The following is a 24,414-nucleotide window of genomic DNA, read 5'->3' on the forward strand; positions in this document are numbered from 1 at the left end:
GCGGGACAGGTGTGACTTCCCAGGTGAGGCCATTATTAAAGTCAGTTTCTATTTCCCAAGCCCACACTTGGGAGTTCCTGTGTAATTGCTAGTTGGCGGCCCACAAGATGGGCACCTGCCCCACGGACGTCACAAATGCACACATCAGGGGAACTGTGACAAAGACCCCCTGTGGGATGGAGCCTCTGGGCCGGTCTGTGGGACAGTGGAACAAGACACAGGGTCAGAGTTCTCACTTTAGGAGTCTGGAAGCTACCTCTTTCCTGGCCTTATTGAAAGTGGGACATCATTTTAAGTTCAGAATCCTAGAGCACGTGTAGCCAAGTAGTTCTCAAATTCTCCTTTGTTAAGAGTTGCAGCCATCATCCTAATGGCTGCTTAATACAGAAAAAGCCACAAAACCCAATAAAGGTGGTTCCCTGCAGGGGATGTGGGGATTGGGTAGAGGGGCAGGAGGGAAGCAAGACTTTTTATATAGCCTGATTTTTGAAGCCTATGAATTTATCACCTCTTTGAAGAAGCTTTTAAAGCTGGACGCTCCAGCAGGGCCCCAGCTCCCCTGCCTCTTGGGGCTGCTTTGGTTGCTCTGTATTTGGACGCCAGTGGCCTGGCCCAGTCGTAAGTGTTCTTGCTTGGGAAATTAAAGCCCAGGGGGCTAGGCCATCTCTGGGTCTCTCTTCCCTTAGGACATATTCAAGAAGGGCTAAATACACTCCCCAGAAGAAACAACACACCCAATCCTTTTGAAAGATTTATTTTTAATTAAAAAATAAAAGTCATCTTAACATTGCAGTTATCTGCATTGCAGCTTCAGGGATGGCAACTTAATGAAGCAAGAAAAACAAGGTTTATCAAGTTCTTGGGTCACCTGACCATCTTATAATGGGTACAAAGGCACGCGTGTCTTCAAACAAACAAACTTTATTCTATTAACTCAGAACTCCCTTCCCCCAAATCCTATTTCCCCACCCTCACCAACCCCCCCCCGCCAAAAAAAGCCAACAACAACCAAAAACATTAAATTCTGTTTGAAAACGACAGAAGTAAGTGCTGAGTCAGCAGGGAACCCGGGCGTGCTGCCCAGGCCTCCGTCTCTTTCTGCTTTGACGACCGGCTGCCCAGAGGATGGAGGGGAGAGCAGACAGCACCCTCCACCGCGCCGGGGGGGGGCTTGGACCCCGGCAGCCCCGCGGCTTCCCCCCAGCTGGGGCAGGCAGTTCCAAGGCACTGTCTCCCTTAGTCGGGGGCATCCGGGGCTAAAGTCTTCCCCAGATGCTCACGCGAGACCTGTGGGGAGGAAGCCGGGAGCCCGCGGTGTCGTCTCCCCCAGGCCACCCGGCTCCTGGAAGCTTTCCTCCCCCCCGTTCTCCCTGCCTTCTCTCTTTCCCTTCTTCCCAGTCCCCTTCTCCCCAAAAGGAGCTTTATCTTAGCTTGATGGTGGGGGTTCTGAAGAGGCTACCGGCAACTCCTGGGGCTGGCTGGGGGGCTCAGCCACTTCTAAGGGGACACCGCATGCTTTCGGTTCCTGCGTGTCACAGATCCCCTCCTGGCCCTGGGAGGGCTCCCTGGGCTCCTGGCTCTGGGCCTGGCTGTTCAGCTTCTCCTCAGCTTCGATCTCTTCTGATGTGGGGATGGAGTTCTTTTTAGGACGACCTTTGGGTTTTGTGGGCGCTTCCTGTCCACCTTTAAGAACCTACATGGAGGAAAACAGTCATCAGATCTAAGAAATAACTCCTTCCTGCCACTTTCCCACTCACGGGGCACCTAAACCATCCCTCCCCAGCAGTGAAGTCACAAGGTTTGGCAGAAAGTATTCTCCACAGGTCACCTCCAGTCTGCAAAGTCAGCTTCATCGTTTAAAGGCTCAGTGCACTTTTTAAATCAATACCACATCTATTGGCATTAAATACAGTGATCATAAACACATTGAAAAATCCAACTTCAACAACAGGGAAAGACATGGAAACTAAAGTAGGAATGTGATAGCAAGTTGACAGGTTTAAAGACAATATTTGTAACAAACAGGAAAACACTCACATGCTAGTGTGAAAGTATAATTGGTTACAGCTTTTCCAAAGACAATCTGAGAATTTAAATCAGGTCTTAAAATGTGCATACTCTTTGGCACAGAAATTGCACTTTTAACAGCTTAGCCTGCGGAAGTCATCAAAGATTGAGACAATGATTGATGTACAAAAATGTTCATCACAAAATTGGTTATAATAACACAAATTTGGAGAAACACACCTAAAGCTCCACCATGTGATTGGGCACATAATTGTAAGGTGGAGAGAGGACATGATAACCACTAGTCATCACAGAGGAGAGTGTGAAGTGACACTAATGTATTTTCGTGCAAAACGGGTTCTGAACCAGCATAATTCAATTTGGAGGCTAGGCAGCTACATACCACCCTGTCTGCAGTCTCAGGATCGTGAATAACTAAACAGTTTTTTAAAATATTTTTTCTAATTTTTCAACAACGATCACGTATGAGTGTTTCTGTACTCAGAAAAAAGACGGTATAAAACATGGTTTTGTATCCTTCGAAGGAGCAGCGGCGCTTGGGAGAGTGTTCTTGCTCTAAAAGTTACTTATCCACTTTGTCTTTGGGAGAGTCCTTTAAACGCCGAGCAGTTTACAGTTTCCTAGTCTGTAAAATGGAGATGATCATACTTTATTGCACAGGGCGACGGTGAAGGAGACCAACAAGTAAGGTGCAGGAAAGGGCCAGGAGCGTCTCTGGCAGACTGCCTCTCCTGAGCGTGCCTCCCACCCTGCTCGCCGGGTTCACTCAGCTTAGACGGTGCTTCTCCTGGGGACCTTCCCTGGCCTCCCACGTCTAAGGTAAGTGCCCTCCGCAGTATGCCCTGTGAGCGCCCCGTACTCCCGCCAGCGGAGCACTTTCATCAGCGACTGTCACTCTGTGTTTCCTTGCCTGGCGCTCCCACTCAGTCCCTGCACACAGCAGGCATTCAACAACTGTCACTGAATGAACTAACCTCTCTCAACATGCCTGTCCATAGACTTCAGGAAGGATATAAAGTAAGCAAAATAATAGTAACCCGATGGCTTTCTCTGACTTCAAAGGACTTGCACACTTGCTATCCCAATGTGTGACGCAAACAAGAGCCCCATGAGGTAGGCAGGGGCAGTATTTTAAATATGTACATGTTACTCTGGGTATAACAGACACTCTGTGTCCTCCACTGGCTCTGAACTCTAGCCGGCGTAGCTGCTGGTTTTCTAAGCAGCTGGTGAGAATGGCTTCAGGGGGACAAGGACGGGCACAGGTGGTTACGAGTGGGATCTGTTTTTGCTACTTACGCACCTGTTGTGATCTTCGCTTCTTCATTTGAACAGAAGCTCCTTGAAGGTAAATCCTGCATCTGCGCCTTGCTTTGTGCTCCAAGCATCGGACTTCCAACTCACTCTCTATGCGGCCACGAAGTACTTACTGACTGCATCTCTCTCCTCTGAGCGGCAGAGGACGGCCAAGTGCTGACTTACAAGAATGAATGTAGTAACTCGATAAACCATAAATTCTCTTTTTAAATAGCTTTATTGAGATACAGTTCACATACCACGCATTTCACTCATTTATAGTGCACAACTTAGTGGTTTTTAGTAAGTCACAGAATTGTGCAGCTGTCATCAGAATCCAGTTTTAGAACATTTTCATCATTCCCAAAAGAAACCCCGTACTCATTAGTGGCCCCTGCCCGCTTCTCCCCTGCCCCTCAACCCGAGGCAACCACAAATCTGCTTTCTGCTTTTACAGGTTTGTGTGTCCTGGACGTTTCATAGGATCATAACAATGTGTCGTCCTTTGTGACTGGCTGCTTTCATTTTTGCATCCAGGGTTCATCTGTGTTGTAGCACACGTAGGTTTTTCATTCCTTTTAAGGCCAAGCGACCTCCATTGTACGGATAAACCGCATCCTGCTTACCCGCTCATTAGCTGATGGCCACTTGGGTTGCTTCTATCTTTGGGTTACGGTATGGTGAGTAATGCTACTGTGAACTTGGGTGTGCAAATATCTTTTTGCTTTCACTCCTTTTGGGTGTATAACCAGAAGGGGAAGTTCTGGGTCATACGGTGACTCTGTGTTGAACATTTTGAGGAATTTCCAGACTGTTTTCCGAAGCAGCTGCACCATGTTCCACTCCACTCAGCAGTATCTAAGGGCCCTGGCTCTCCACGGCCTCGCCACACTTGGTATTTCTTCCTCGTTCTGGCCATCCCGGTGGGCGTGAAGTGGCGTCTCATTGTGTTTCTCACTTGCACGTCCCCGACAACTAATGAAGTTGAGCGTCTCTTCATGTGCCTGCGGGCCAGCTGTACATCTTCTTTGGCGATAAATTTGTTCAAATCATTTGCCCATTTAAAAAGTGGTTGCCTTTTTTAGTATTGAGTTATAAGAGTTCTCTACCTACTTTGGATAAACGTCCCTTTTCAGGTATAAGACTTGCAAGTATGTTCTCCCATTCTGTGTGTTGCCTCTTCACTCTCTCGATGGTGTCCTTCATAGCACAGAAGTTTTTAATTTTGATGAAGTCCAATTTTTTCGTTGTTATGGTTGCTTGTGATTTTGGCGTCATATCCAAGAAGGTTTTGCCTAACCCCAGGTCATAAACATTTACTCTAAGAGTAAATATTTTCTTCTACGAGTTCTATAGTTTTAATGTTTACATTTAGGTGTATGATTCATTTTGAGTTAACTTTTGTAAGTGGTGTAAGAAAAACCGTAAGTTCTCAATGAACACCTCCTTTTAGCTGGGAATCTGCTCAGCCACTGTACTTTCAACCCAAACAGCCAACACACAGATGTGAAGGGGACCTCTAACAAGGTATGGATGCTGACAGAATCCACCACCGGGGAGAAGACATCCCTATGTTCCTTTTCATTTAAGTCAGGATCTGATTTTGATTTCAGTCTGAGCACAGGCTGTTGAAAGCACCCATATGTGCCAAGTTGGAACTGACATGTTGAAAGCAACTCTGCTCGGTATGAAAGAGGTTATACAAAACCGAGTTGCCCCATGTAGTAATCAGGTTATAAAAGGGCAGGTCTAAAGAAGCCACCTAATTGGCAAAAGAAAGTCCAGCCCAGCAATTAGAGAACACCACCCACACGGCTTGGACAGACCCCACCTGGCTGTTTTTCTACCCCGTGAAAAAAAATCAAAACAATCAGACCATTTTCTAAATGGAATAAAACATTCCAGCACAAGCAGCAATTAGGAGATAACTACCCTCTTGGCTGCTCTCCGCACTCGGCCCCTGGCCCCCTGCCTGCCAGCACACCTGGGACATGCAATTATCTCACGATCACCCCACACCGGGAGCTGCACATTCACATGTACCCTGTGACCCTTCTCCCGGCACCCCTCCTCCCCAGTTATCCCCAGAGCCAGCGCAGTCCCCTTGGTCCAGAGAGACAGACAACCCGTGAGGTCACATACCTCTCGGAAAGAACACCAAGCACACCGCCTAGTTTTAGCAGCCGGGCCCGCTGGCCGCCCTCCTCTGAGCTCTAAAACTAGGAACTCCAGTGTCCTGCGGCTGGGGAGTCAGGGCCAGGCCTCTGCGTCCTTCCCGGGGTGCACAGGTGGGTGGGGGACAGGCAGCCTGACTGGAGAGCCTGGACGTCAGCAGACAGACAAGCCTTCTACCTCCCCGTTTCTCAGGCAGGAAACAGCAGGCAGAAATGGTCGGTGGTGGGGGAAGAGCCAGCCAAGGCAGAGCTGGGATCTGAGCACAGCGCCCCGACCATTCGAATCTAACACTCTCACCGGTGGGTGTTTCATTGTGTAGAACGGGCAGGGGTTACATAAACCCTGCACTGTTACCTCTGACGCCAGTATTTATCTACAGTTACCCGACCTCCCAGCAGACCCTAGACCGCAGACTCATTAACTCAGTGCTTTTTCTGCCCCCTTCTTCTCTCTCTCTCTGCAGCTCTGTGGAACAGTGAGAGCCACGCCAATGACGATCTTCCCACGAAGCTAAGAAGCTCGCTGTCTCTAGCACAGGCCTCTCCCTAGCACGCTGTTGAGCAGATTTTCCATCTGAAGGGGAATGTTCCACTCAGCTCATGCCCAAACGCTAAGGTACTGACCCGGGGAGGCTGGCAGGTGGGGAACAAGGAAGCAGAGACACCCAGGGCGGCCTTCCCCCGCCTCCCTGAAACCTGCAGAATTCATTTTTGGGTTCTTTCTCCTGGCCTCCAGAAGTTTAGACTTTTGTGGAGAGGTAAATAATGTTAAAATAATAATGAGAAAAGTAACAGCTAAACTTTCTTGGCCCTGAGTCCTGCAGGGACTGGCTCAGTTACTGCATCCACATCCCTAATCAGGTGTCCATTAGGCACGTACTGACGAGGAAACAGGCACACAGAGGTTAGGTAGGTAACCTGCCCACGATGACACAGAGCAACCGGTAGCAGTTTCACAGAAGCGGGGACGAGCTGGAGACTTTCTGTGTGAAGGATGCCGGCGTCCAAGGTGGGTGGCCCACCCAGCTCTGTGACTGGGAGGGGAGGGCGTGGTCCATCTGGACCCTGGTACTTTAGAGCTGAAAAGTAAGCCCGAGTGATGGGGAACTTCCGGCCCACTGCAAAGCCCTGTGGACCTACTGGAACCCCAGGCAAGCAGAAACTGAAGGAGGGTGCAAGTCCCATCGAACGCGTGCGGTCCCATTTACCCAGCCTGCTGTGGGTCACAGGTGCTGACCGGGAAAGCCCAGTCAGCGGTGCTCTCTAGGTCTGGCAGCGCTGTCCCTGGCAGCCGGGTGAATAGCTCTGCGACTCAAGTGCTAATCTGTTTCCAGTTCCAGTGAGGTTACTTGCCTGGAGACCTCTTTATTACCCAATTATCGTCTTCTTTTCCTCCCTACTTCCCCAAAGAGATGGCCCTGAAGGAGCTTTACCAGGGAAAACGAGCAGCAAGCGGGACCCCAACAGGGCCGTGCGGCTCCGGGGAGGTCAGAATGGGACCCCAATCCGAGGCGCTTTGCTCTTATTTTCGCTGCAGCCGTTCTGAGGTCCTCCCAGCGCCCCACGTGCTTCTGTACCTTCCTCCTGCCTGTGACACCCTTGCCACCTTCACCTGGCACATGTCTGTTCACCTGCTAAACCCAGTTTAGATGGCGCCTCTTCTGGGAAGCCCTCCCTTCTCTACATTGACCCAGAGCCTCATAAGTCCTTCCACAGTTGCCCTGATCACGCTGTAGAATTACTGGTTCACAGGTCTGTCTCCCCACTGGACTGAGTACTTTGATTTTTATTTTTTAACAGATGGGTTTGTGTCTTATTGTATCTCCATTGCTTGGTGAGAGTGAGTGCTCACCAGACAAGGTGAGGTGGACTCTTGTTTCCCAAAGGGGCCCGCATGCGGCTGGCCGGTGGAACGCTCTCAGAGGTGAAGTCTGCAGCGTTACCTCCATTTTGTCTCCCACGACACTGAGAGCCGTGGGTCCCGGCCCTCGGCTGCGCCCGCGGCGCGCGCCGTGGCTGGTGGAAAACAAGTGGCGTCAGCGGCAGAGGCGCACGCGCCCCCTGGGGCCCTGGGCGGTGCTGGCGGAGACGGCAGGCTGTCGGCTCGCTCATCACCTGACTCATGAAAAGATCGCTGATAACCAATTTAAACAATGCCTCTGCCGCTCGGGAGACATCGATTTCCACGACGATGATTGACGAGGAAGGAGGTGGGTGGTGAAAGTTGCACAGAAAGCGGTGAAGAGACTTGCCCAAAACCAGCTGGGAGGGGCAGGCCTGGGAACGCTGCCCAGTGCTTCCAGCTCCCGAAGCTGGTTCTTTTCGACATCAGCCCCCCGAAAGGCCCACGGGCTTCTTAGCATTCTAGGCACTTGGGAGCGACGATGCATTGAACTGAGTCTTACTTACACTTCAGCTCCTCCCTGCAACCTTTCCTGATACCTCTCCTCCAAGCTCTCCCAGGGTTCCATCTATAAGCAGAGAACCAGCGCTCAACTACAGCGTGCTCCCCAGCTGCCTCCTGGACCTCGGTTCTCCAACCAGATCCATGGAGACAGGGTTATATGTTGTTCCGTTACTTCCTATGGTGCCCAGGACCACGCGTGGTTCTCAGAGACACTGAGTACGGATCTGCTGATGTGTGCGCCGTTTGTGTGTCTGTACGTGTGCCGGCACCGCCACCTCACCAGGAGCGTGTTCACGGGCCAGGCCGCCTCTGTCCCAAAACCCTTCCATCTCGGGGGCAGGGACCTGCCCCCTCTGCCGAGGGAATTAGCAGATTTGCCCAGGAACTTTTTTCTGGGAATGTAATCATTGCTGCCTTGACGGCTTTCTTCTAATCTCCCCATTACTATGCATTTGTAATCTGTTTATTTTTCTCATTCCTAGAAGGCAATATAGCAAGAACTAAAGTTTTCAGGAAAAAATATTGGCCAAAAACACAAAATTGAGAAAATGCCTCAAAATCTGTTATCAAAAAATACCTTTTTTTCCCCCTGAAAACTAGGCAGTGGAGGGACCTTAGTTTTTTGGCAATTGTGAAAAAAAGCCATATTCCAGCCCTTGAGACACCGGGGAACATGGCTTGTGACCAGATGGCTTAGCAGATCAGAAGTCATCCAGGTGGGCCCGCACCGCCCGGTCCTCGTGAGGGGAGGGCGGGCCTGTAGGGCTCCGTGAGGAGGTGTAGAGGCCTGGGTGCCAGCCCACGGTGCACTTGGTCTCTGAAGAATGAGAGCAAGGCTTCTTCCCAGCCTCCTCCCAACCCTCCTCTTTGCTCTGGGCTTTGATCTTATCCCCTGGGGTTTACAAAACTGGAGGTGAAACTCAAGTACTTTGAAAAATTTGGATTTAACTGTACTTTTCAAAAAAAGAGGGGTGGTAAACCATTATGAACTAGAGTTCCTCAAAACGTAGAGATGCTTGTTGTTATTTTTTTAGAGCTGTTTACAAAGTTCATTAAAAAAGCAAATGTGGAACAATTAATCAACGAGGCACGTGAACAGTATTAGGGAAACCAGTCATTGTACCACGTGCGTCAGAGGAACCTGGGGGCTGGTTAACACGTCCTGTCCTGGGACAGGGAACCAGAATCCTGGGAGAGGCCCGGAGTTCTGCCTTTGTACCTGCTGCCCAGGTTACTCTGATGCCCCCTAGTTTGAGAATCACTGCATTAGGGGACACACAGCTGTGCCCGGTATGTCCCACAAACAAAGAGTACTGACTTCTATTCTTAGCTGTGTGTGGGACGTGGAAGGAAGTTCTTTGAAAGGGCAAGCAGGTGGGGTTAAAACCAGCCACTGAGGAGCCTGGGGGCTCTTTTTCTTTTATTTCTGATTCGACTGTGGAAAAGAACATCCCTCCGGCCAGGAGGAATGGCTGATCCTTTTGTTCAGACAGCTTCTCTCTCAACATCTTAAAAGGCCCTCCAGTCTCTGGAGCTCAAACCACCAGAGGGTCCTCCCTGCCTTCCCACCAGCTCTGCTGTAAGAATTCTTCTCGTCACACTGGGCCTCTGGGAAGACTTCCTCTCTTTCTTACCATTTTCTTCCACTTCATCCTGCGGTTCTGATACCAGGTCTTCACCTGCAGTTGAGTGAGTCCCAGAGACTGGGCCAAGTCCAACCTGGAAGGCACAAGACACAGAGGGAGGATGAGGCAGACGGGAAGGGACGGTGGAGACGGGGTCCCGCTGACGAGCCCCGGGCTCCGCTCCAGAGCAAGGGCCTCCCCTTTAAACCCGTTCCTCCCCAGGAAGCTCCGCTTTCCTTCCGAGAATCCTGTGGATGAAACTCTGGGAGGCTAAGAAGTAGGTGCCCACGCCCAAGGGCTATCCACACTGGGCCTGAAAAGGACTTGAGCCTTCACTGATGAGTCCTATTCCTGACCCCCGGCCTCTTTACTCTGATCCTGAACAAAACGCAGACTGTGACCCAAGATCCAAACTGAGGAGAAAAGGTAAAGCCTTATCTTCCTCATCAGAATCCCACTCATCACTCAGATCCGACTCAAGCACCCGCTTCCCATGGGCGCCCCCCCAGTGCAGGTTGCCTCCACCACGGGGGTCAGGCGGCTCCACGTTCTCAGGAGCGTGGCCTCTGCTTCACCCGAGTTACTTCTGCCTCCCTAACTCAGCGGCCAGAGCGGTGGGTGCCTTCTGCTTCTGTTGCAATCACGAGAGCGCCTATCTCAGTCTAAATCCAGAACAAGGACCCCAAAATACCTCCCGGCAGAGAGATGCGGCCACTGTGGCTGCCCCCACCTGCCATAACACCAGATTCCGGAAGAAACACCGCATCGTAGCAGCCCCTCCTGCTTCCCAGTCCTGTGGGTCTCCGTAGCCTCCCAACAAGCCCCGAGGGTCGGAGCCGTCCCGGGAAGCGTGCAGCCGGAGCACGGTCCAGCAACGCTGTTTCCTGAGCCCCGCTGCATCCCGGGCTGTGTGCTCGGCCCCTGGCACGCGCCTCCTCACGCGTCCCTTTCTTAGCCATTCCTTCCGGCTGTGAAGGAGGTGCCATCACTCCCGTCTTACAGACGAGAGTCTGGAGCTCAGGCTCCCATCTCCTGGCAACCGTGGCCAAACCCTGTCCACTACCTGCTTCTGTAAATAAAGCTTTACTGGCACACAGACCCGCTCCCTCGTTTCCACACTGTCTCTGGCCGCTTTCACGCTACGGCCTCAGAGCTGAGCGGTTGTGACAGGCCATTTGGCCCCCAGACCCTGCGCAATGACCCTCTGGCCCTGCACAGGAGACTAGCAGGTGGGCCTAGAGGAAGAGGCAGGATTCAGGTCTGCCCGAGCCCTCCTCCCGCACAGGGGCTCACGCCTCTCACCGTATTTTGTACAAGTTGGAGCTGTCGAAGGGACGCCCTTGCTCAGGCTCTTGCGGAGAAAATTTGGGGATGCTACCTCCCGGGGAGCAGCAGCCTGAGCGGAGCACGTGGAGTGGGAGGGGAACCTGGCTTCCCACCTCAGGCCCGGGGGCTGTTGCTCCACGTGCTGACCTATGTTCATGGGTAAGCGCTCCAGGTCCACCGAGCGCCAGCTGCACGGACCCCCCCTCGCTGGAAGGAGCCCACACCAGCTGCCTCCCCGCGTCCCAGCAGCTTGGGATGAGCACCCCTGACGCAGCCTGAGCGGCGACCACCACTTCTGGAGGCCCCCAGGCCACCCGAGGAGCAGTGAGCAACCTGTCACGGCCAGGAAGGCCAGCAGGTGCAGGCAGCGAAGGTTCCAGGTGCTGTAACTCTCGGCCCTCCAGCTGCAGCTGCCCAGCGCCCCCCCCCCACCCCGCTTTGACTGGAGTGCCCAATTAAAGTCTCCAATAAGAAAAACCGAGTTTTCCTTCAAGGAACTTTGGAACCTGGCTTAAATCTGCATTCACACACACGTGGTTGTCCCAGCAAGAGGGCTACTGGAAGCTGACAGTTTTACTGAAAGTGATTAGCAGACTGAAGCTAATAAATCCCCAGTGCACGGCCGCTTACCCTCCCCATGAACAGGGGCGCCCACTGCATGGCGGCGGGGAGGGGGCATCCCATGGACTCCTGATCTCCCATGCCTCCCTGCACTCCGCAGGCTCTCCTGTGCCCTCCCGCCCAGTTCACCTGAGGCCATCAGGTGCATTAGTCAGTGGAAGGTTGGATGCACAACTCTGCACAGGGTGAGTTCACTTGGGAAAAATGCGCCCCTGACTCACTCTGGCTACAGAAACAGGCCTCCCTGTCATCAGCTTTCTCTCATTACCTGCCACCGTTACAAATTCTCACTTCCCTGAATATTCACTTAAACAGGGTCACCTAGGAGACAGGGAAACAAACAGAGGGGAAGAGGGAGGGAGCCGTGGGAGGAGGGAGTACTCATGGCCCCGGTCACGTACAGGGTGAGGAGCAGCTGAGCGCGCCCATGCCAGCCAGATGGTGTCCTCCTCCCCAGGCGAGTGAATCAAGCCTGCGTGGGTCACCTGAGAGGTGCCCGGGCAGGTATTAGGAAGCCCCACGGGGGTTACTTGGAACGCACGTTTCTGTGAAAGTTTCCGACTTCTAAAGTGAGCCTGCAGTGCTACTTGAGCACGCCGAAACCCTCTCTGCACCGCCACCACGCGACTCATGAACCAGGGTGCCCACTCCACCTGGGCGCCCAGCACGTGGGGCTCTCCGGTACAGGCCGGGCCTTCAGAAGAGCCATTTGATTCCTGAGAGCCCATCAGTTGGTCCCCAGTTCACAGACCTGTCTCCACAGGAGGGGCGGGGGGGGCACCCGAGAGCCTGAAGGCACCCCAGATGGCTCACGTCCAAACAGAAGGCACTGTTGCCCCACCAAACCTGCTCTATCCTCAGCCTCTGTTAGTGCTTGTCCCCATTTACCTGGTGGCTCATCCCGGGAACCAGAATCCTCACCTCTCGTCTCTTCCTCACGCCGACGTCAGCTCTATTCCGTTTTCAAAACTGTTCTCCCATCTCCTCTCTCCTCTCTGCTCCCACGTCACCACCTTCACTCCGGTCTCCAGAGATGCTGCCTGGACTCTCTCCTACCTGGACTCTCTGCTCCACCTCTCCCCTCTGTGATCATTTATGGTGCCACCAATGCGAGGATTCTCAAATCTAAATCACGTTGCTTCTGGCTCTTAATGGCTGCTGACCATTTGCTAAACTTCACCTCGCTTGTTGTTAACTTAAAACATGGAGACACAGTGAGGAGTACAAATTCAGCAGCGGGCGTGTCCCCGGGGCTAGGCGTGCTGCATCCCCGCAGGTGGGCAGCAAGGCTGAGATGACCTGAGCCAAGGGCGGAGCCAAGGGGTGTCCACATCTCTAAAACCCTGAAACCCTCCTCGTGGCTCTCCGTCCCACCCCGAGAGCAAAAGGAGCCCCCACCGCACCTGCGGACAGTCCCCTCCCCGCGTCCGCACCTGTCTGGGGTGGACAAGTACTTCTGCTTCTGGAACTTCTTCTCCAGGCCCATGAGCTGCAGCTCGGTGAAGATGGTGCGGCTCCGGCGGGGCTTCTTCTGCCGGGGCGTGGGCTGCTCTGCCTCTGACTCGCTGCTGCCCACGTTCTCACCGGGGGCCTCCGCGGAGGTGGCCTCGGTGGCTGGGTGGCGGGACAGAGCCTGGGCGATTCCCGGGGCGGCGGGGACCAGGTGGGAGATGACTGTGGGCTGCCGGGTGATCACCGACAGCAGAGGGTATGCCCGAAGGGAAGCGGGGCCTGGAAGACAACAAACGGGAAGCAGGTCACCCGGGAGCAGGCGGGCAAGGAGGCCAGGGTGCCAGAGGCCCCGTGCTGAGACCTGCCGGACTGGCGGGGCCTCCTGTTCACAAGGTGTACGTAGAGGAACAGGAAGAAGGAACCCCAGACCCGTAACGGCCGAGTGGGCAAGACACGTGCAGATCTGCTCAGCTTGGGGTGCGAAAACATTCAAAATCCCACGGCCAAGAAGACAGTCCCGCAGTTCTTCTGTTTTGGTTTTTTAAAATTTTTAAACACTTTTTTATTGAGTTATAGTCATTTTACAATGTTGTGTCAAATTCCAGTGTAGAGCACAATTTTTCAGTTACACATGAACATACATGTATTCACTGACACATCTTTAATTTAATTTAATTTTTTTCACTGTGCAGTTCCTCTGGTTTTAAGTGAATCTTTCCCCATCTCTCCCTTCCGAATCCCTAAATTCTGGTTTCGGAGATACGGTCAATAGGACTGAGCAGATGGAAAGAAGTAGTCAGATAAAGCTAGAAACACATACTTAAGAAATCCAAAACAGATGTGTAATAGACAAAGTGCCTGCAAACCACCTCGGGTCTTTATCAAAATACGTGGTTGTAACTAAATTCTTCTGAGAAGTCTGTACCTTGAATCATCGCATTTTTCATAGCTGGAAGGATGCACAAAAATCACTTAATTCTACTCCCTCACTTCAGAGACAAGTAAACAGTCCCAGAAGGGTTCAGGGACTCGATCATGTCACAGACCCAACAGCAGGTTCTGGAGTCAAAACAAGTTCTTCTGGCTTGAAGTCCACGGCTGTCACCCCATCATGAATCCCATGGATGCATCATTTAGAAGAGGGGGCCCATAAGATTTTAATTCACATGAAGACCCAGATCCAGTACACCCCGCTGCCCCCAGCACTAAGATCAGGAGGATTCCGAGCCCCACTGCAGAGTGAGCTGCGATTGATTAGCAATGTCTGCCAGGGGCAGGCAGGGGTGGTGGGGTCCACACTAGGTCTTTTCCTCTTCTGCTTTAGGAATTTCAAGGCAAGAATCTGTTATATTTCTAAAGTTCAAGTGAAAAAGCTCTTCCCCTTCACTGTTCCACAGTATCAGGTTTATTTTTTTGTTTGTATTGCAGTAGAGTTGGTTTACAGTGCTGTGTTAATAATTTCTGGTGTACAGCACAGTGCTTCGGTTATGCATAAACATACTCCTTTTCATATTCTTTTTAATTACAGGCCATTACAAGATAGTGAATACAGTTCCCTGTGCTCTACAGTAGTACAGTAGGGGGCTTAAAATGCCATGACTGTTACCTTTATAAATCATTGTATCCCTCTGGGCCTCAGTTTTGTCCTTCAGTACAGTGAGTAAGAGTAGGTAATTCTGAAGAAAGTTTCAAACCCCAATATGCTGATGTCATAAAAGCACCTTTCACCCCAAGCCCACCTTGAAGCCTAATGAGCACAGAGAAGATACCGAGTCCTGCCCTCCGGGACTCGGCCCAGCCCTGACAGCTCACTGCAGGGCAAGGCGAGTGTCTGAGCCAAACAGCACTAGCCTTGTCCTGGGCTAAACCCGCCGCCATCACAGAAGCGCCCAGGTGACGTGTGTTCTCTCTCTCCTCTGCGCTGGCATTTCTCTTCTTACTCATTTCCATGCTTCTGCCGTGGACCCCAGTCACAGTTATTAAAGCAGAAAACGTCTCTTGTTCTTCGACCACACATCCAGTGAGGCCCAGCAGAAACCACAGATTTGTTAAACAATAAATCACCAAGGGCTTCGACTTCCATTAACTCTCCAGCCAACGGCTAACACTTGAGGCTTTGTGCTGTGGATTCTTTCAAGAAAGAAAAAACGAATCTGGGAGGGGTATTTTAAAGGAAGAAAGTCAGGACGCCTGGGACAAGGGTCTCGGATCTGTGCACGTGATGAAATGCTGCTGCTTCAAAGGCGTCTCTAAAAGCTACTCTTACGGGCATAAGATGCTGCTCATCTCAGATCACTGTACTCCCTTCGTTCTGCCGCTCCTTTCAGAAGGAGTCTGTCTTTATTAAACAGGCTTACGATCTAGACACCTCGGAGCTCGTCAGTATAGGAAGTGGCCGGTCGCCTCCCCCTCAGTAAGGCTTTGAATCACCAAAGTTGCAGCTTTCTCTCTTTTGTAAGAGAGTTAACTGTTTTTGTGCCTGACATTAAAAAACACCTCAGAAGGGTGGTAACACCTGGTGTGGGCCAGGATGCAGAGGAGGGGTGCTCATGTGTTGTTGCTGAGAGCATAAAACAGTATGATCTTTTAGAAGCACAAACCAAGCAGCATCAATCAAATTACTGACCAGGCCCTTCCATTATTTGAGTCCTGTCTGCCTGCCGCACCGAGGTCTGCGTGCGGACGTGTTCAGGGCAGCAGTGTGGATGATGGTGACGCAGGGGAAACACCCCAAGTATCTATGAACAAGAAAATGGCTAAAGAAATTGTGGTACCTCCGATCCATAGTAGGGACTACACTGTGACTGTTAAAAAAGTGTCTATTTTAAAAATACCTAAAAGTATATAAACTGACAGGTGAACTACATATAAACTAACATGGGACCCTATCGAAAATATATGTCGATAGTGAATAATTTTATGGTTACCAGGGAAGGGGGGTGGGAAGGGATAATTTTGGGAGTTTGAAATTTACAAATGTTAGCCACTATATATATAAAAATGGATTTTTTGAAAAAGTTTCTTCTGTAGATAAACAAGATTGTACTGTGTAGCACAGGGAAATACATACAGGCTATTGTGGTGGCTCACAGCGAAAGAGAATGTGACAATGAATGTATGTATGTTCCTGTATAACTGAAAATTGTGCTCTACACTGGAATTTGACACAACATTGTAAAATGACTATAACTCAATAAAATGTTTAAAATAAAATAAATGCAAAAAAAAGTTTCTTCTGTATAGCACAGGGAACTATGTTCAGTATCTTGTAATAAATTTTAATGAAAAAAATATGAAAATGAATATATGTATGTATATGCATGACTGGGACACTGCTGTGCACCAGAAATGGACACACTGTAATTGACTGTATTTCAATTAAAAAGAAAAAAGAAAACACATCGAGAGGAAATTAAGGTATAGACACATTTGCATTATCATTGAAAAAATCTGTGCGTGTGTCTGCATTTACAACTGCATTTTTAAAAGAAGTCCGGGTAGTTAGTCACCAAACTATTAACACTGATGACGTGTGGAGAAGGCGTGGGCGGGGGAGAGGGTGAGATGGAAGGCCCCCGTGTTAGTCCAGCCCTGCGTTCCATCCTGCCATCCGTGTGTACGGAGCACCTACTGTGGGCTGCACTCAGATCTTGAAGCTGAGGTCAGAGCTTGCGTTCCTCTCGGGGAGATAGACGGTGAACAAATAAATAAACAAATAATGCCAGGTAGTGATAAAGTCTCTGAAGAAAACGGCAGATTGTGAAGGCGGGGCCGTAAGGAGGGCAGGAATTTTACGCGGGGGAGTCAAGGAAAGGCCTCTGTGCCAGAGGTGACATTTCAGCAGGTTAGTGACTCAAGGGAGAGGCGTGTGCCCGCAGGGAACCAGCTCCTGCAAAGCCCAGAAGAGGGAAGGAGCTGTGTTCAAAGAGAGAAAAGGTAGAGCAAACAAGGAGGGAGGCCACAGGAAATAAAACCTTGGAAAATCTGCTGCAGCCAGATCACGTAGGCGCTCGTCAGCCAGAGCAAATAATTTGGATTTTATTCAGAATGTGATAAAACCATTGACGAGAGGTGAGCTGGGAAAGGACCTGCTCTGATTTAGGATTCCCCTCGCTGCTGTGGGGGGGGACCGAATGCATGCACAGGTGAGCGCAGGAGCAGAGAATTAGGTTTTGTTCTGCAAAGGATACCGTTAAAACAAAAAGATAAGCTACAGACTGAAAGACAGCACAGACCTCACACCTGACAAATGATCCGTATCCAGAATACATGACGAAAGGAAGAACGAAAGGACTCTCAACATTCAACAATTTAAAAATAACCCCATACGTAAAGGAGCAGAAGTTCTGAACAGACATTTCACATGCAAAGATGCTTTTATGATTAGTCATTAGGAAAATGCAACTTAGGGCTGTAATACTCCTCCACGTGTGTCAGGATGGTCTGAAACATTTTATAAGCTGATAGCATCATGTGCTGATGAGGTTGTAGACCAGCTGGAACTCACAGCATCCTGGTGGGAATGCAGAAGGGTGCAGCCTCTTTGTAACAAACTGCCCGGCTGCTTTCCGAAGTTAAACATACAGCTTTCATATAATCCAACAATCCGCTTCCTAGGTGTTAATCCAGGTGAAAAGGACACAAAAACTTCCATGCACATGTTTACAGGAGCAGTGTTAGTGCAGTCCTCCCTTGGTGTCCGAAGGCCACTGGTTCCAGGAACGCCCCGCCCCCACCCCACCAAAATCTGGGGATGCCCAGGTCCCTGAGATAAAATGGTGTAGTATTTGCATATAACCTACACATCCTCCTGTACACTTTAAATCATCTCTAATACTTCTAATACTGGATACAATGTAAACACTCCATAAACAGTCTCCAGTACACGGCAAATTCAAGTTTTCCTTTTTTGGAACTTCCTGGAATTTTTCCCCTCAAATTTTCCATCTATGGTTGTGTTGGTTGCATCCACGGATGCAGAACCTGGGATTGTGGAGAGCCGACTGTAATGATCAAAAGCTGGAATCAATCCAAATACCCCTCAACCGAGGATGGGGAAATACACTGTGGCACGTACATACAAGGCAATACTACTCAGGAGTAAGAGGGGAACAAGCTTGAAACACGCAGCAACGCGGGTGAACCGCAGATGAATTTTCCTAAGGGAAAGAAGCTGGACTCAAAGGGTTGTATGATTCCACCTGCATGACATTCTGGGAAAGGCAGAGCTAGAGATGGAGAGCAGACGAGTGACTGCCAGAGGTCAAGGGTAGGGGAAGAATGTGGCTACAGAGGAGTAACGTGAGGGAATTGGCGGGGCGACGGGTAACATGATGAGACTGTTCTGTATCTTGATTGTGGTAGTGGTTATACAACTTAATGCATTTGTCTAAACTCATAACCGTACACTAAAATAGTGAATTCTTACTGAATACAAATCAAAAACAAATTAAAAACAAGTAACAGTGAATATTTTAACTGCTCTTTTGTTTTTTTGTTAAAAAAACCCAATTTGTTAAAAAAAAGAAATTTAAAACAATTTAGAAATATATAAAATAGAGGTCTCCCCTCAGTTTTCAACCCCAAATCTTAGAAATAAACTTCAATAATTGTTGCTATGTATCTACAAACATGCCCATGTTCCAGATCTAGCAATATGCACTCTAATCTACTGAAACACATAGTTACAAAGTGTTTTGTAAAATATAAATATGTCATTTTATTTTTTCTAAATGTATAGCCAACAATCCCAAAACCCTACATTGACTAATCTATGACTTAAAATGCCAGCTTTAAGATACATTAAGTTCCCAAAGAGATGACATTGGTAATTTTTGTTTATTAGAATTCTGAGAATTTCCTGCTTTCTAGGAAATCTGTCAAACTGGGACCAGAGCCACCCTTCCTGAAGGCTGTCCTCTGTGGGGTTGGTTACAAATAGGGAACACAGTTGTGGTGCAGGTACGTGAGGGTGGGGGGTGCGCAGAAGGAGCGGGGGCGGGGAGGTGAGAGCTCGGAAACCAGGTGGATCAGAGAGAGGGGCAGAGTTGTTTGAAGCTGCCATGAGTTTGCAACTTTGGGGAGAGGGAAAGCTGCTTTGAGAGGATTTCTGAAACACATTTTGGGGGTGTACTGGGTAAAATCCAGAATACATTCCTTTAAGAAGTAAAGATCTTCCTGTTCAAGGCTTCTGTAATCAGATTTCTGTTGTCTTTGAGTCTAATTCTACAGTTACACTGGGCCACATGGGGCTCTAGGAATAGCTGGGGTATATTATGTATTCGCATGTCTGTTTTTGGACTCTGAACTAATATATGATCCTATTTTAGGACCTTCCCACTCTTACTACAGTGGGTTTTTAGGGAGTTTTAGTATCTGGTAGAACAAATTTCCCCTTTTGATTCTTTCTACAAAATTCTCTTGGCTATTATCATTGATTTTTCCAGCTGAATTTTAGAAACAACTTGTGTTAGTTTCTAAAAAAGCAAATCCCACTAAAAATTTATCAGACATACACTGACCTCACAGATTCATACAGGGGAAGGTAATTCTTTTGGTGATCCTATTCTCTGATGGTTTGAAAGCAATTGCTGTTACTGCTAAATGGCTTTTATGCAATTTGGTTCCATAAAGTTTAAGACCTAATGAAAACCTTCCTTGGAAAAACAAACACAAAAAAACCTCTGAAGAATGGTAGTGACTGAAGGCAACATCTTAATCACCAAAATCCACAGTTTCAGGAATCCTGACCCAGTGTTCCGGTGCAAATTCAGTGACAAAACTGCACGGTGCCCCAGTGGTTGAGAGCACTGATGTCAGAGACGCGCACACGAGGCCACGGTGATGCTGAAATGTCTGGGGGTTCAGGAGGACCCTCACTGTAAATAAATACACCTTCAGTGAGGCCCTGAGTTTGCTAGGAACAAGGTTAGGGAGGAATGAGCATGGCTGGAATGGGACGCAGGGTGAGTACTGTGTGTGCAGCAAAGTCCCCTGAGAGGCAAACCCACGGGAGCAGAAAAGTGAGACCAGATACACATTGGCCAGCTGCTTGCTGTCTTTCCTTGTTTTAATATATGACCCGATTTCCAACAAAATTGCATTGGCCCAGAGCTTTAATTTCACAAAGGACTCGCACACCCCCATTTCATATCCTCATGAAAGTACTGTGAGATAGTCCAGCCATGTATTTATATTTTGGCTAAACATCAATTTTGGGTTTTAAAAACAGAGGGAAAATACGTTGTGGGGGGCACTCTGGTTACTGAGAAGGCAGATGATGTGTAACTCTACGTATGCAGTAGGCCTTTCTCTTTTCCTGAGAATTATCACTATGTGAAGCTGTTGACTGAAGACAGCTGCCCTGCTACCCTGGCTCATTTACATCCACTTGTGAAATTCAAGCACATTATCTGCTACTGAGAGGGAGGAATGCCTCTAATAAACCAAAGACACTGTTTAAACAAACACATTTCTAGCTGACAAAGGAGTGTAAACATGACCGCAATGAATGCATCTTCAAATAGGTGTTTTCCTTCAACCCCTCCCCCAACCAAGGCTTTGCTGCAGGGTGGGTATCACATAACTGTGTGCCGTACACCTGGACAAATGTTTGAGAATCTGTTCTGGGACTAGAAAACCTGAGTGTATTCGTGGTAGGCTGATGCCAGGGGACGCTCCAGGGAGCCTGGGGAGATGAGGACATTTGGGAGGCTAACAGGGGATGGTCTGTTGCGTTGATTCTGCAAACTGAGTGCAGTCCGTGCACATGAACACGTGTGGGCCAAGCACAGGCTCGAGGCAGGGCGGCTGATTCTAGGCACATTTCGCCCGGCGAAGTCCTCCCTCCCAGTGGAAGCCAGTCCCCTCCGGCTACAGCTGGACTTGAACCCCAGAGCAGAATCCCCAAGGAACAGTGTCTGCTCCTACACATCTCCTGTGGCTCCCCTTCCATTCCTCCAGCATACCAGTCCCCAGACTGGCTCTCCACTCCCACACTTCCGGTTGACACAAGCGAGGGCCGAAGGTCTGAGTGGGTAAGAATCTCTAAGCTGCCTGCTTGACTGATTTATGTCCTGGGAATGTGTGACCTGTAGCCGCAGAAGGCTTCAGAGGCGCACAGGCAGCGCACACAGGCCCGGGAGGGACGTATCCAGTTAACCTGAAAGGGAGACTCGGTGGAACAACTAGGTAGCTCGGGCTGAGCTTCCTGGGGAAAAAAAATCATACAACCACCCACACGGAAATTGTCCCCAGAAGCCACAGCCAGACCAATCGGCTGGCAATTTGGGGCAGCGGGAAGAGCAGGACCTCACTGAGCCGGTTATCAAAACCTCCCTAGTTTCCAGTTCCTCTTCCGTAAGTAGGGCTACTCACGGTCGCCCTGGTAGATTGCCGTGAAGACTAAATGCACCTGCGTCTGCGATGCGACTCACCTGGAGGGCACCTCCTTGCTGTTGGTCCCCTTTTCTCTCTTTGCACGTTGGTGGCTGGATGCTCTGTGAACGAGCCAAATTAAAGTAGACGGGTTTTTTTCTTACCAAGAAAGCAGACCCAGTGGGGGGGTGGGAGGGTAGAGCTCAGTGGTAGTGTATCCTTAGCGTGCACAAGGTCCTGGGTTCAATCCCCAGTGCCTCCACTAAGAAATAACTAAACAAACTAATTACCTCTCCCCAACCCCCTCTCAAAAAAAAAAAAAAAAAAAAAAAAAAAAAAAAGCAGCCGCTGGTGAACTACTCGGGTGTATCTTCATAGCCTCTGTGCATTTGTAGGCAAAGCAAGATTCAGCCACGCTGGAATCTGCCTGCTTCCCTTTGCCAAGTGGCGGTCTTTACCCCGGCCTCCTGAGGCTGACAGCAACCAGGGAGCTGAAGGAAATGAGTGACAAGGCTAACCTGGCCAGCCACCCACCTCAAGTCATCGAGGCTCCAGAAATAACTACGGTGGTTTTGCAGAGCTGTGCAGAACAGTCCCAGCCCTCCCCAAGGTTAGTCTTAGGCAAAGAAGGATGAAGTTGGTGGGACACAAGATGGCACCAAAGTCAGTTTCTAAGAACTGCAGGGATAACGGAGATGGGGTGACAGAGGTGGGGTGGTCAAAATTAACGTGCCTCGTCTTACACTGAATGGGACTAAGGAAAGGCTGAGCTGAGGGTAAGTGGCAACCAGACGTGGAAGTTCAGTACTTGTCTGTACGGATAACCTGTGAGCAAGGAGGGGAGGAAAGGAAATATAAAGAGGCTCTGCTTTGCCTTTTAATTTGCGACACACTGAGTTTCTAGCCCAGCGAGAATTCATGGAACAGATGCTCCCTTTACAAATTGTGGCTTTGTATGACTAAAGGAAAAAGAAAATGTTTTAAGAGGCCAACTCAAAGGCTGAAAAAACATCTTGGCCATTAACGACCTCATTAAAAAAAAAAAGCTGGTGGGCATTTTGATGAGTTAAGTGTAAATGAATTAGAAACATGTGGAATACATTTATTCCAAAATCCTCATGCACCTGCCAGAATGTAGACTCTGGAAGAAGCATCTCATTAAATCGAAACCTTAAGCAAGTTCACAAAGGTTGAAACACAAAGGGATGGAGTGGGGAGAAAACATTTTAGAGACTTGGGAAAATGAAGATTGGGGAAATAAAGGACACAGCGCAGCCCTGGCTGGCTGGACTGCATCACGCCATCTTTTCAGATCCCTGATTCTGCAGAGAGACAGGCCCAGTCTCATTGCATTCAACCTGTAATGTCATCACAACTACAGATGCCCACAGAGCGCTGGGCTGCACCGGGAGCTGCGTGAAATCAATGAAGCTGGAGGTTTACAGACCTGCCCGCCCTGCCTAAGATGGTCATCGTCCACCCAGTGTGGTCACTGTCCACCCTCTAGCCAGCACCGCCCCGCATCTCCGTCAGCCGAAGAACACACCGGGAAGGGCGCTGTCTTTGCGCTCCTGGTCATTCCGCCGTTACCTTCACCTACCTGCTTTTGGCCCTGCCTCCCAGTCTCTCATGGAGGGAAGGCCTCCCTGAGCAGCTGCTGTTTGACAAAGACCGAGTTAATCACTCCTGCCTCCACGCACCCACAGCTTTTTGTGTGCCCTTATTCAGCCTTACTTAGTTCATTTGTTTCCCCATCTTATTATTTCTCAGCTAGACTGCAGACTTCCTTAGGACAGAATTAATAAGTGTGCCTTCCTAGAGTTTAACTCCATACCTTACCTGAACTGATTTTACCCAATCGGAAGATTGGGGCTGGAGACATGGTGCTGACACCTCTGGGCTCTGCGGCCTTGGTCAGACCACAGTTCCCAAGCTTCCACTTTCTCTTCTATCAAATGGCAATAGTAGTACTCCTGCCAAGCTTGCTGAAGGATAACACTGGATCATGAGTATAAAAAACTTCCATAAACAATGAAGACCCACACCAAAGAAGGCAGGCACTTCTTCCAATGGTCAAAAAGCACGCATTTTCCATGTGTTGGAGATGCCTCGGTTCACTAAGAAGTCTACACTGCTCTCCTGTGCTGACCGAGCCCTCCCCGCCTTTGTCTTGTGGCTTGTACGTCATCTTTTCTGGTTGAGGTCCTGCTGTCACAGGGACAGAGTCCGCACAGAGCTGACCAGGAGGAGTCCTCTGATTTGCTGTCGCCATCAATGCTGAATTCTACCAAACGGCTGCTCAGCTCTGAGCCAACTGCTAGAGAAGGAGAGACAATTCCCCATCTGCCCTCAGAAGCTGATTATCTAAGTGGGGAAATGAGACGTTAAAATAAGAGGCAAATAAGCAAACAAAGAACCGCGTGGCAAATGCTGAGTGGCCCAAGAGCCACGGGCCTTCGGGACGGAGCCAACAGTGCTGGTGCTGAGAAGAGGCGGAGCCAGCTTACGAAGGGAAAGGAAGGAACAGACTCCCGTCACTGCCGAGGCACATCCAACAGGACCTGGAGACCCCCGGGGTGGGGTGGGAGACGAGGGCAGGCATCCAGACGTGGCAGAAGACTCGGACTCCAGCGGTAACTGCTGGAATCGGGGCACCTCGGCCTCTGCCAGGTGAGACCCTTTCGGTAGAAAGGATAAGGCTCGCAGAGGCTTAGTTTGAGGTAAAAGCAGATGCTGAAGTGATGGTTCCTAGATGAGTCCCGAAGGACTCAAGAGATGGGTGTGTGGATTTTACCCAGAACAAGAGTTGAAGGGTTGAAAGTAGAATTCCTCTCCCAAGAAGGAAGATTTAAGACCAACAGAGGATGGAGGATGGGGCCTTGGGTTTGGTACATTTTCATCAATGGAGCCAAAAAGAAAACAGAATCAGCAAACGAGACAGACCCTGTAACCTATGAAGCAAGCAGCAGCAGCAAGAGAACCAGGCCAGTGAAAAGGGCCAGAGGGTTTCAAGAATGAGATGCTTTCAACATGTTTGTTCACTAGAAACTCTTCTGACATAGATTTTGAAAATGACCCCCCTTCTCTGATGCTTCCAGGGCACCAGGCA

General features: G+C 49.8%; 1 protein-coding gene and 1 long non-coding RNA gene across 7 annotated transcripts in view; one reads left to right on the top strand and one right to left on the bottom strand.

Annotated features, from left to right (window-relative positions):
• Positions 1 to 6,435, top strand: part of LOC106729238 — a 74,361-nt gene extending 67,926 nt beyond the window's left edge. For all 4 annotated transcript variants that reach the window (XR_004316949.1, XR_004316948.1, XR_004316950.1 and 1 more), the window contains 2 exons: positions 2,689 to 2,847; positions 5,963 to 6,435. This is a non-coding gene — a long non-coding RNA (uncharacterized LOC106729238). The remainder of the gene's footprint in view (positions 1 to 2,688; positions 2,848 to 5,962) is intronic.
• BARX2 (BARX homeobox 2) overlaps positions 739 to 24,414 on the bottom strand; it is a 64,651-nt gene continuing 40,975 nt past the window's right edge. For 2 of the 3 annotated variants that reach the window (XM_032472540.1, XM_032472541.1), the window contains exons 2-4: positions 12,911 to 13,208; positions 9,540 to 9,624; positions 739 to 1,693 (exon numbers count right to left, since the gene is read on the bottom strand). In XM_032472540.1, coding sequence (XP_032328431.1) covers positions 1,427 to 1,693; positions 9,540 to 9,624; positions 12,911 to 13,208 — 650 coding nt within the window. In that variant the 3' untranslated portion in view covers positions 739 to 1,426. Of the gene's footprint in view, positions 1,694 to 9,539; positions 9,625 to 12,910; positions 13,209 to 21,364; positions 21,428 to 24,414 lie in introns of all 3 variants that reach the window. The other variant, XM_032472539.1, reaches the window with a different exon arrangement.

The sequence above is a fragment of the Camelus ferus genome, chromosome 33 (assembly GCF_009834535.1).
Source record: "Camelus ferus isolate YT-003-E chromosome 33, BCGSAC_Cfer_1.0, whole genome shotgun sequence".
NCBI lineage: Eukaryota > Metazoa > Chordata > Mammalia > Artiodactyla > Camelidae > Camelus > Camelus ferus.